This window comes from Scomber japonicus, chromosome 12 (genome assembly GCF_027409825.1).
Source record: "Scomber japonicus isolate fScoJap1 chromosome 12, fScoJap1.pri, whole genome shotgun sequence".
NCBI lineage: Eukaryota > Metazoa > Chordata > Actinopteri > Scombriformes > Scombridae > Scomber > Scomber japonicus.
This window is the reverse complement of record NC_070589.1, coordinates 25,654,825-25,667,986: the sequence shown is the minus strand read 5'-3', so window position 1 is coordinate 25,667,986 and position 13,162 is coordinate 25,654,825. Positions and strand designations below refer to the sequence as shown.

General features: G+C 39.1%; 1 protein-coding gene across 1 annotated transcript in view; it reads right to left on the bottom strand.

The window, feature by feature from the left end:
* Positions 1-13,162, bottom strand: part of LOC128368592 (netrin-G1-like) — a 59,024-nt gene that overhangs the window by 9,424 nt on the left and 36,438 nt on the right. The window contains exon 3 of the mRNA XM_053329440.1: positions 3,000-3,172. Coding sequence (XP_053185415.1) covers positions 3,000-3,172 — 173 coding nt within the window. The remainder of the gene's footprint in view (positions 1-2,999; positions 3,173-13,162) is intronic.

Genomic DNA, 13,162 nt, shown 5'->3' with positions numbered 1-13,162 from the left:
CATTTGAAAGAAAAGCAAGCAAGCAACAATTCTTAACCAATAGTTGTGCTGTCTGAGAAATGGAGGGCAAACAATATTGGCCTTTGAAGCCAAAACACATTCTACAGGCTGATCAAACTCTCAGCCCCAGCCCCTCTTAACCTATGAACCTGCTTTGGAACACAAGATGAGTTGACGCTCCCTGCAAAGTGGACTGTCAACATAATTCTCGAAGTGATTCCTCTTCTGCTCTGCAGGCAACTTACAGAATTTTCTCCTCCTTCTTTTAGAGCAACCATGGATTTGAATCACTCTCCGTCACTCTCTGCCGCTGTCAGCTATGGCCCATAGCAACCCAGGGCTCCATTTTTGGGCTCTAATTTATTAGATGAAGGGTCATGTATGTCCATATATCTGCATGTGCACGGATCTGAATATATAATAGACCTCGCCCTGTTCCTACCTGTGAGATAAATGACTCCCATGATTAAAGAGGAAGACTTGATGACAGATGAAAGCTATTAAACTATAATTACATCTTGCACGTTCAGCATATTTGTCTTGATACGAGGCCTGTATGTTTAATATCCTCATAGGAAATATGAGCTTCGCATAATGGATAAAGGCATGTTACAGGACCCAAGCTTTACTTATGAGAGAAATAATAATAATTCAAGACAAAAGTGTGTTAATTCAACACCTGGGGGACCAATATTGTTACGTCACTTCCATGTGCAACATTATTGCATTTTATGCCACTGCCAAACAAGTGCTAATATTGCTTTTGATATGGCTAGACCTAAGTTTCATCAGTTCAGTGCAGATGCGGCCAAGTGGTGGATTTTTTAATATCGGCCTGTCAATCTGACAGGGAGCACCACATTGCAGGGAGACTCATAACACACAGAAGGTGCAGGGGTAAATCCAGCAATATCTCCTTAGAGTTCACAAACGCTCTCACAAAAAAAACACCCACACACAATCAAATGTGTTGCATGACCATGACCACACACACACACACACACACACACACACTTTGGTACACATACATGCATAGACAACCCCATACTGATTCAGAAGACTCACACAAATGCCTGTGTACCTTCATGATATATCATCAACAAATACCCCTAGGAAGAAGAAGCACTAGAGCTTGTGTGCTATCAGTTGAAAGATGGAAGTACCAAGACGCAAGAAAAGACCTCCGCGCTTCTGTGGACATTTTAATAATGAACTCTGTAGTGCAGAGTATTATAGATTATTATGTGTCTTTTTTACATAACATTGGCCATTGCTAATAACATATAGAGTAATTAATCTAGCATACTTTCATTAAATAAATCAACTCAAACTAAAATTTAAGAGTCTATAATTAGGCTATACTGAGCCTGATATATTTATACCAGAGATTTTCTTAAAATGAAGTTAATACCTTTTAGAAAAATGTCACCTCTGACCTGGGTCAGTGGCTACACATTTGTATAGCTCACAACATCTTCATTTACATGTTAAAGCCTCCCCTAGAATTAGAGGGAGGGGGGTCATGTGGGGGACAAAACCTGAACTTCCACAACAATCTATAGTGCTGCTTACTGAAGAAATTCCCACTTTTCATGCAGTGACTGTTTCTGTTCAGATTTACTCACACAAAATCAGTGGATCAATAGCAATATCACATCGCTGTACAAATCTAATCAGCGCACCATGCCTGAGAATTCAAGTCAGACAGTCAAACTGAGCATCTGAAAAACCTGCTGTCAATCCCAGCAGACTGCTGCCGTGAGAGTTTCTGACTACACGGCTGAATCAGTGAGAACGGAGGACCAGAGGGCTAGATCTTCCACCATCTGGCCTCGCCTGGCCGTCCACCACCGCATCCCTGAGTGGCTGTATTAGATTTATTGAGGCAATGAGCCCCCTGCCTCAGGCATGGGATTTGATAAATGTGACTCAACTCTCGTCCAAGATTATAATGGGGATAATGCAAAAGAGCACCTTCTGCCTTAGAGATACCATGTGAACAGGCAGAAAAAATATCCAGCATTAGTTCACAGTTGTCATGGACTTCATGTAGGAATGCTAAATTTTAAAATATTGGAAACAGTATGAAGAATGAATGAGAATGAATGAAACCATAGCTGACAAATGTGCAAAAATTGGATACATGCAACAAATTGTAGTATCTGTAGAACAGAAGAGGGCATTATGGTACGTGATCTTGATGGTTCACTCCTAACCTATTAATAACAGCTTGACAAAAAAAACAAAAGGTTCAAAATCAATACTTGTGTCATGTGATAACAACTAGGCAGTCTCCATGACAGCTGAGTAACTCCATCCACTGAGAAAGGCCACAAGAGTTGGTTACAAGCTGTGAAAACAACAATTAAGCTGGACCTTGTGTTGACAACTGTTTTTGTCAGGTTCCATTGTTAAGGTTGGGGATAGATCTTTGGTTGTGATTATGGTTAGAAAATGACGACATGGTTAAAATCACAGCATGACATGAACCTCTGGTCTCTGGTATTGATGTTACACCTTTTGAAAGCTCAATCCATCCTGACCTCCTCCTAAGAGGTGGCAGAAAAGTGAGGTATAGCATGAAACATAAGGGTTACTAAAAGTTTGGCTTGTAAACATATGGGTTACTAAAAGTTTGAACAAGCCAACAAAGCTGTTTTGCTACTGAAGACTGTCTGATATGATGCTAACTATAAGTATAGGAATATTTTAATCTACCTCTCAAAAGAAAGAAGACATGCTATATAACACACTCCTCAATGCCAAAGTACATATTGTACCAAAACTTAAGACAACATTTTAGGTGCAGCCTAGCAGCATAAAGCTAATGTGATAAAGAGGTGCAACAATATCTCAAAATGAAGAGTTAAAAAGTGAAAGGTAAGGTCATTGTCACAACGTACATCAAATACTTGTGTCTGCCAAAACCAGACTGATAAAAGATGTGTTGCTACCAGTGGTGCATTAGCTGCAAGGCCAATAAATACTTCTATACTTACATATATTTGCAGTTCCTTTGGGAATAGGGAGGTAGGAGCCCACACTCCAGGCTCTTCCGTGGTAGTGCCTCTTACAGCGGCTGCAGTCTGGTCCTGTGGTGTTATGTTCACACTCACATCCCAGCTTCCCCTTGTCAAACACACAGCTGTTGGCATGCAGGTTGCACTTGCACCTGAGACAGAAAGATAACAACAAAAGATGGACACATGAATAGGCATCATTCTGGATCCATTGAATCAATAGCTTCTGGAGGGAATACACAAAGTCTGCCCTTCCTGCAGCGTTTATTTGTGCCTTTCAAATTTTTTGACAGGGGTAAATTGAAATCCTGGTGGGTTATCTGACTTGGATCGTGCCTCCACAAAGCTTCATTATGCTCTCCTTTAAAAAAACAAGGCCTCATTTGTCACTGCCCCTGCGGAGAGAACAGCGATGCGAATAAGGTCACTTTTGCCACTCTGAGAGCTAAATGAAAGGCACTCTGTAAGATTTGCTAAATGAGCACAAAACAAGGATCTGATAGAGAGATGATAGCACAAAGAGAAGCTGCATAGCCTGTTAATTCTCTCTTTTCTTTCTCTTCAAAGTCACTGTGTTATTTGGAAAGGGAGCCTTCAGGCAAGAAACCCTACCGGTCGGCAGAGCTGGTTTATTAGACAGAATTGTGGCAGAGCTGACAGATGCTCCTGACAGGAGAGGGGAGAAGGCCTGACGGCTTTCAACACTCAACCAAACCCACCCTCCTTCTGACCACATGGAACAAGTGTGCTTGTATTATCAAGCTTGTGGAAAAAGAACAAGTTGGTTGCAGTTTCAGACTCACTTGTGTGGATCTAACAATCTGAATGAGCAGTAAATTGGATGTTCGCAGAACGTAACCCTTTTCATTTTTCAGGATAGTGTTTACTTCCAGTGAAGAGCTCCACAAGATGCAGAACAGGCAGAACATGCTGTGTTTGTTGTCACATTAGATATTACAGTTTCATATTCCATGTGTATTCCAAATATAATTCTTCACATTTGATTTGAATCCTAAGAGGCTAGAACTGGTGACCTAAGCTTCTTGGGAGAAGGGCAGGGTGATACAGAAACAATCGGGAGGGGGGACCATCCACTGGATCTGATACTCTACCCGTCCCCAGGGCTTTGGGCTCCTCATGGTTTCACATCATGCCTATGTTTGTTTTTACAAAGTGCTTCCGAAAGAAGATTTCTCCTGTTTGAGACAGAAGAGCCTGGTATCTGTTGCCTACATCACCAGTGAACATGAGACAGAGAAATGACAGCAGCAGTCAGAAATACATCCATTCTAATTGACTTTCTGGCCTTACTGTGACATCTCACATTAATGATAGATAGCTGCGGGAAACAAGGGAAACGATACTCTGCTCTGTTTAGCTGATAAGCAGCAGTAGAATATGAAATTAGGTCTAGAATATATAATATATCATCATTTATGCTCTTAAAATTCTATCCTCTTCTCTCAAACTGTTTTATACTGTACTGTGTTATGTAGCATTTAATAACTGTTTGTGTGATAGTAAACAATAAAAATGTGTTCTATTGTGTTATAAATATTGACAGTATACACCACATAAATGCTAAATAGGGGATATTAAATAAAATGTTATCACAACGATTCAAAATCAGTAGAAACATATTTTTTGATAAGTAATACCTGGAATCAATGTGTGATGAGAGGTGCTAAAAGTCACACATAAAATTTACAGTGAAATTCAGTCTCTGCAATTAACCCATCTTAAGTATTAAGAGCAGTGGACAGCCATTGTGCAGCACCTGGGGAACAACTCCAGTTTTATGTCAGTGCCTTGGTCAAGGACACAAACCGGAGCACCTGGACAAAACCCGTGCAAGCACAGGGAGAACATGCAAACTCCACTCAGGAAGGCCCTGACCCAGCCTGGTATTGAACTAAAGACCTTCTTGCTGTGAGGCAACAGTGCTAATCACCGAACCACCATGCTGTAACAAAAGTGCCCAAAATAGCACAAGAGATTGTAACACCAGAATCAATGCATAAATGTTTCTCCTCTGCCTCTGTATTTCTGATACACAGTAGGATTTTACATGTATCGATCTCTCAAGGACATAGAAGGACATATAGATGTAGAAATATACTTATACTGAAGATGATCATTCAAACCTTGAAGTTCAAGGCAGAGCAAAGTAGTTGTCTGTAGCAGTTATATGGATTTTCACTGCAACAGTCACATTACAGTTATATTACATCACAAAACAACTTCTAAAATCTGTTTATAAAAGAAAATCACTGTCTTTCATCCAGTAAAGTGCTGTCTTACAATATTAACAGCCATAATGGTTGCAACTGAATACCAGCCCACATTTTCAGCAACTAAATGCTACTGCCTCTTGCCATGCATTCCCCATAGTCCTTAACTTTTGAATCAATTAAAGTCCCTGCTCCATAAAATTAATGACTGGGTGTAGCTCTTCTGCCATGCAGACAGCAGCAGCTCCCTGAAGTCAAGAGCGATGAGATTTGACCTTCCACTTAATTAAAAACCAGCAAAATCTGGATCATCAGGCCCAACCGGTGTGGGTAGCACGCTGATAGAGTAGAGGATGTGGACTCAGGGGATCTGGGATGTGATGCTTTTGCCGCTGGCATTGTCATATTAAAATCAGAGAGTTTTGCTGTCCCCGGTTTGGGTCACAAGAGGGAAGAGATCCCCTGTATGTCCAGCCTTTTGAACAGGTAGCTTTACAAAGATACATTTCATAAAGTTTTAATGACCTTTTATCTCGTGTTCAGCCCAATGGCAGTTGGTATTATCCATTATCCAAACAAGTGACCCTCCCTCAGGAGACACCTGAGACAATCTAGTTTCTCTGTCCTTCCAATAAACTGCACTCCTTGAGCTGCTCTTAGAACAGATGAAATGAACACTGCTATGGATAAATATAAGAGTCTGGGTCTGTTATTGCTGACTTTGTTCAATGTCTGTGTTAAACATGGTCAAAGGTCCAAAACTTGAGGTGAACATATGAATAAAAAATCTTCCTGAAAACCAAAAGCCATATTACAATGTTCTACTTCCTCATCATGATCCTCCTACATTTCAGATGTTTGGATTCTGCCTTGAGCATGATCCTATTTATTCCCATTTCGAGTAAAAAAGTGAAATCCAACCACTACTGATTGTTTACATAGCATCCCGAGCCATGAGTAGTCTTTCTGAAGCAGCAAATCAGAACACAGTGGGATCATCGGGGGAGGGGAGGGCTGAACTGTGGAGCTGCATTAATGGCCAGTATAAGATCATTAAGGCGTCTTTTGAACGGCATGATGAATTCCCTTTAAGTTGTACTATTAAAATCTTCTTAAAGGATCAGTTCATTCAAATTACAAAAAAAACTTCCTCACCTTCAATGATATCCAACTATGTAGATGTTTGAAATTGAATTTTTGTTTGTTGAACTAAGCATTGGAAAATTCAACAAAACCATTTCTCTCCAGAAACAATATTTCAATGACCTTGAACAATTCACAGAGCACAGTGTGAATAGTTTTCTTTTATTTCTGTAGATATTAATTAGTCTCACATTCAAGGCCAGTGGTTTGTCGTGGGTGACTCGGAGGTTGCCTCTGTCAAAATGAGACTTGTCAATGCTGTGAGCCCCACATTAAATTAAAATTAATTCACTGCTGTTGCACTCGGGTAAAGGCAGAAATCTTGAAGACAGACACCTCAAAACCTGGTCAACCCACTCCCATCCATCCCTCACACTTTATAACATCATGCATGGTTATAGAAAATCCACTAAAGGCTGTAATTTGGATGTACCCGACTCTTTAACATTCAAAAAGGGTTGAACTGATGGTTCATGTAATTAAGGGTGTTGTCATGACCTTTGTTATAAATGACCTCCTTTAATCCTCACGTTGATAAAAAAAGACATTATACTGCATCTGATTTATGCTGCACCTGGTGAATAATGTGATACAGGTTTGTAATCTATTTTAGTGTGGCTTGTGAATGTAAGTGCTACATGTAACAATGAACAAATCTCAACAGTGAAGTGAGGTGAAGCGAGGGGCTAGTTTAATGTTGATATTCTGGAGTAGACAGCAACCATGCTCCATGTCTTCTCTCCTCTGGCTGCTGCCTAACCTTGGCTTCTCCCGGCTGCCTGGCACTGTGTTGACAGGCTCACTATGTCTAACACAGCTTTTCTTACTTGTGACAGCTTCCAGCATCTCTGATTCAGACAAGAGAGGAGCACTGAACTTGTTAAATAAGAAGCTCAAAGTTAAAGAGACTGAACAGACAGGTTAGGGAAACTTCTCTTCTAACTTCAAACCATTAAAGCAATATTATCTAGAAAAATGCAAAGTGAAAAGCTACTTTTAAAATAGCGGAAATTATTTAAAATACCTTTTTCTTGCACTGCATTATCATAAATAATTATATATATTTAAATTATTAATTCTATCTATCTATCTATCTATCTATCTATCTGTCTTTAGATTAATCAAGGGTTTGAACTATTTGAATATGAGGTGTATTGGAAAAACAATGTAATAATTTGTGCTAATAATATATAGCACAGAAGTGAGAATTAACATATACATTAAAAAAAAAAAAAAAAGATTTGAATGTAAACAAACAGTGATTTTGCCCGTGATTATGCAGTTCATATGCAATGTAATGGTGTTAGGAAGGCCATTCTCTTATTTTGATATATTATTTTGAGACAATAATTATTTGTGCTGCATTTTACTTGTTGATGCATTTATTTTTCACGGTTTGCTGGTTTTTGATATTCAAAGTCTAAAAACATCTTAAAATGTCTGGAATTGTTGGAGTTAAGGCATTAAATTTGATTTGAAGTGGGGCAGAGTGGATGGGCATAATCATACTGTTTGTGTTATTTATCATTATTTATCATTATTTTCTGATTATTTTACATAACTAATCAACTAATTTAAGTAAAGATTAATCAGCAGTTGGAACTATAATGCAACTAATCATTAGTTGCACTCCTATATGAATTACTTCAAAATGAGCTCAGTTTCAACCCACTACAACTGTAAAATCCTGCTTTTGCATTATTATATGTCTCATATTATGTATGAGTACAACAGTCATATGTGACACTCCAGCTTAAGTACCATACAGCATATTTAAACAAAATCAACAGCTATCAACAGTTATAGTCATTAAGGCTTCAGTAAAAGTTCTGTATTTAATGTAATTATGACACAATGGGCAGTCCTTGTGAATTACACATCTGATAATGAGAGCTAGCTCATCAGCCAAGTTGGGTTTCCTTTGGCAGATATCACAAAACATTATCCCTTCCTCTTCATGCATACAGTCAAATTCATCGCTCCAGCTGAGAAAACATTTCTTTCTCTTTTTGACTCATACAGTGTAGTTTTAACTTTGGTTGTTTCCCTTCTTGATGCTTTCCCTGGTACATGGCTGAGCTGTGGAGCAGAAGAAACATCGCTACCACTGTTATTCCGAGGTTAAAATTAAAGGTGAAATCAGTGATCGTAATTGAATACACTTTTTGTGAAATTCTGAGAATATCTTCTCATAGTCTGCAAGCAATCTGTTCTGTGTGTGCTCTGAAAAACAAAATCCGTAGTTCATACACAGCGATAGCTCTGTAAATGGGAATGTAAACACAGTGGCTTGGAGCGAGTAACAAAACACTATTCCAGCCAATCAGCAGCAGGGGGAGTTCATGCTCGTGCACAGGACGGGGGGAAGTCATCAGAGCAGCTGTCTGTGTGAGGACATTACAGTCTCCCATCTCCAAGACCGAATGAATGGTGGGTCAGGGCTGGGGAGAAACTGGGGAGAGAGAGGTTGTGGCCAATTCACATAGACAGCACATTTTCTCACAGAACAGATACACCTCCGTTTTATTGAATGTATCAATTCACACTGAACCCGAGACAGTCTTACAGAGACCCTTTGTATTTTTAAGTCTGTTTCTGTCAGGTTTAGCGAAGTGTAATCTGGGCAAGCAGCTGTGTGATCAATTAATACAAACACTGTTGATTTTTACCTATTTAAACTATTTTGATGCAATACATTTCTGCTTTCAGTAGCCACGTTTTTATTTCCAACATGTTTTGGAGGTGGGGACCTGGGTTTACTACTCTGATTACTGCCTTCACAATCTCCACTTCAGAATATCTCTTTTCAGAGACTTGGAGCAATCTGATGGACGAGACTGGTGTAGGAAAGCTTATCCTTCTGTCCTCCCTCTCCTATCTGTCCATTTATCTAGAGCTCTCTCCGGAGAGTGACCTGTGGCATGGGTAGGTAGTGTGGTGTGCTGTGCCTGACCTCTCACTGTTGACTGAGGCTATCCTGTCACCCAGACTGTTGATTTTCTCCTCCAGGGTCCTGTGTGCCCCATCTTAGTGTTACTCAAACTGGAACAGCTGTTTGATGGAGTGGCCTTGGTGATTCTGATCAGGGGAGATATTAATGCACTTTCTGCTTCTTTTTCTCACCTCAACCAGGCATAGATTTCTTAAAATAATGCACCATTCGCCCTGAATAGTGTTGAAATTAAAATATATTTTATTATCAGTGTGTGTCTATTCTATTCTAAAATAGCCTAGACAAAATTATTGGCACCTTTTTAGAAGTTGTAAGAAATAATTGATTCGTATTGATACTTTAAGTGGAATATTGTGTTTTAATTAGTATTACAGGTGTTTTCAATCTTATAATCAGTCATATAGCCAAATTAAAAGGAGAAAATGACTGACTGTTTTGTGTCACTATGTGCATCACACTGAACATGAAAAAGAGAAGGAAAGCTAGAGAGTGGTCTGAAGACATCAGAAAAAGGTAGCAGCCAAGCATGGTCAATGTAAAGGTTACAAGACTATCTCCAGAGTGCTTGATGACGACCTTGTGACCAAAGTTGACAATATTATTAAGAAGTTTAAGTCTTAAGTGGAACTGTAGCCAACAACTCTGGAGGTGGTCGCAAGAGGAAAATTGGCCTGAGATTGTACAGAATGATTGCTCGAATGGTCGAGAAAGAACTAAGGAAAAGCTCTATACAGATCCAAGCTGATCTTTTCAAGTTCAAGGTACAATAGAGTTGCATCATCCCTCATTGTCTGAATGAAAATGAGTTCTATGGTAGGAGACCCAGGAAGACCGTACTTCTAAGAAGGAGACACAAAAAAAGACAGGAAGAATGTACTTTGGACAGATGGAAAAATATTACTATATATATTATTTTGTTCTTTTACCTTTCCTTTTTTTCTTTTACCTTTTTTGGTAAAAGACCAACCCTTTATTTACAGAAGAAAAAAACTTTGAAACATGGAGGTGGCTCAGTGAAGTTTCGGGGTTGCTTTTCTGCCTCAGGCACTGGGTGCCTTGAATCTGTGCAGGGCACAATGAAATGAGAAGAGTATAAAGGCATTTTGAAGCCAAACATACAGCCCAGTGTCAGAAAGCTGTGCTTTAGTCGCAGGTCATGGGTCTCCCAGCTGGATAATGACCCCAAACGTACATCAAAAAGCACTTGAATTGATGAGAAGACGACGTTGGACTGCTCTGAAGTGGTCTGCTATGAGTCCTGATCTGAATCACACTGAACATCTGTGGAAAGAACTGAAACTTTGCACTTGGAAGTCGGCACCCATCAAACCTGAGAGATCTGGAGCAGTTTGCTCAAGAAGAGTGGGCCAAAATACTAGTGGAGAAGTGTGTGCTGTGAGGAGGAGGACTAATTGGGGTCATACAGTACAGACTGTAGTGTTTGCATGAAAGAAATCTGGATTTGAAACCTCTTGTCCACCTACACAGTGTACTACTGAAGCAAGACAAATTACTCCTTTATCATTCTTAATGGTGCATTCCTACAAAGTTTGTTGACCTAAGGTTATTTCCTGCTAAGCTTACACCTGAGCTGAGGTATAATCAATCAGAATAATTGAAAACACCTGTGTGGGTGTGCAGGGCCTTTAATACATGTTCACCAAGACTACTGACATTAAACAAGACAAATATAAACATAGATAAATGTTTAAGTTAAAGCTTTGGTGCAATTTCCCCCCATGTAGGTTATTTATGGTTGTTAGTATAGAATTTTAATGACTACATATCTGTGTGTGAAGACCTAACTACATACTGAAGGGCAGTTTGAAATGCTGTTGAAACAGTGCTTATGTCCCAAAAATCCCTAATTTCAACCAAAAGTGATCCTAATTTAATGTGTTGGTCAAATAAAGGCTTCAGTGTTGATTTTATGAGAAAAGATGTTGACCAGGCTCAATAAATAAAAAACTTTTTGTGCCAGGTGTGTCAGTTTGCCCTCCTATGGCTTAGCTTGGGCTGTCTTTCTCTTTTTGGGGGTAATGATGTGATTGACCTCACTGATTGTTTGCACCTGCAGCAGGGTATAAATGCTGAGACTCACAGGGCAAAGAAATACACTGATGAAGGGCTGAGAATTGAAATACTTACTTGTTTATTCTCTTGCTGCTGTAATGATAAGGAAAATAAGGGCGTTGAGAATTGCATATTTTCCACCTTTTTTAGAAAAACCGTGGCAGCGACTTCTTCGACAGTTTCTGATATGAAAATGCAACTTATTTGGCTTTTTAGCAATTCTGACCTTTGCCAGAAACTGCAAATATGTATGCAGACACTTTTATGAAATGGATATATGGAAAGCCCCTGTCTAACTTTATCCATAAGAGATTTAACCCATGACCATCATTTTGACTGACTGAGCTAACAGTTCTCCCTCAGCTCTATATCTCACCTATTCCCTCGCACAAGTCGCCCATGGTCAGAACCAGTAATGTGTTTCCATGCTGTATAAATACATACTGAGGTTTCCTGAAAACTTTTCTCAACAAGACACTAGGAGTGCCTCACATTTCAAGACCAGTAATAGCTCTGACAGATATGGAGAGATCAAGGCTGTTGAGAGAAACTTTGGCCTTGCTGAAAGTTTTAGATGAATGTTACCCGGACAAACCAGAATAACCTGCCAAGAACTTACAAGGAACATGAGGCTATTCGATGTCTTCTACATGAGGGGAAAGGATTGCTGTGATACAAGTGAGCTACACAGGCACAAAATAGGGAAAGTTAATGGAAAAAACACTACCGGTAGTTTTGTTCTACTTCCATTATGTTTACTAGTGGTGCGATCCTGTCTCGTACTCAATGCTCCTCGGTGAAGCAATATCTCAGACAATTATGATTGGATTTGTTGGGAGAAAGATTGTATTATCCATTACGCTACAAGGAACACTAAATGATTGAGTGTATTGTATTACTGGTATAAACTTTTTTTACAAGTAAAAGTAACATCCCCTAGTGTATCAAATTTCCTCCACTTAATCAAAGAAATGTAAGTAGAAATAATTGTTTCTGGAGCCAAAGAACACTTTAAAAATTCAAAAATGTGTTCAGCTTGAATCTGCAATGTTAAAAATCACAACCCAAACAGAATCTTAGTGTGGCAGATAGACTAAATGAGTCCACTATATATTAAAAAAATACAGGACTACTGTATTATTTTGTCTCAGCATGATTTAGAAAAACATGCACATACATTTGTCTTAAATACTTATCCTACTTATAGTATATAATACTTATAGCTTGACTACTGTAATGATGTCTTAAGTGGATCAAACAACTGCAGCTCATTCAGAAACCTGCTGTTGGATTTCTCACTAAGACCAAGTAAAGCTCTTAGCTCTTTACATGTACTTCTAATATGTCAAATAATTTATGTTAAAGTATTGCTATTGGTTTAGAGCCAAGATACAACCTATACAAGCTGTATAGCAGAAGTAGCGTTTAGTCTGTCTGCACCATCTGGAACAAACTTGGTCTGCTCCAACTTTTAGTTCTTTTTAAATCAAAGCATAAAACTTTGTTTGCTTTTTCTTTTTGTGAAATGATTTGTAAACATAACTATAGGTAATTTTTTCCTGTTTGAATTTCACACCTATCCTGTAATTTGTCTTGTTAGATGGGCTGTTACGTCTCATATGAAGTACAAACACAGCATTTATCTGTCTGAGCAGTACTGTAGCTACCAGTGAGGACATTGAAGAGGTCATGTCCTCAGTGTATGTCAGGAAACTGGAGTCTTTAATAACCTGGGGGTAAGT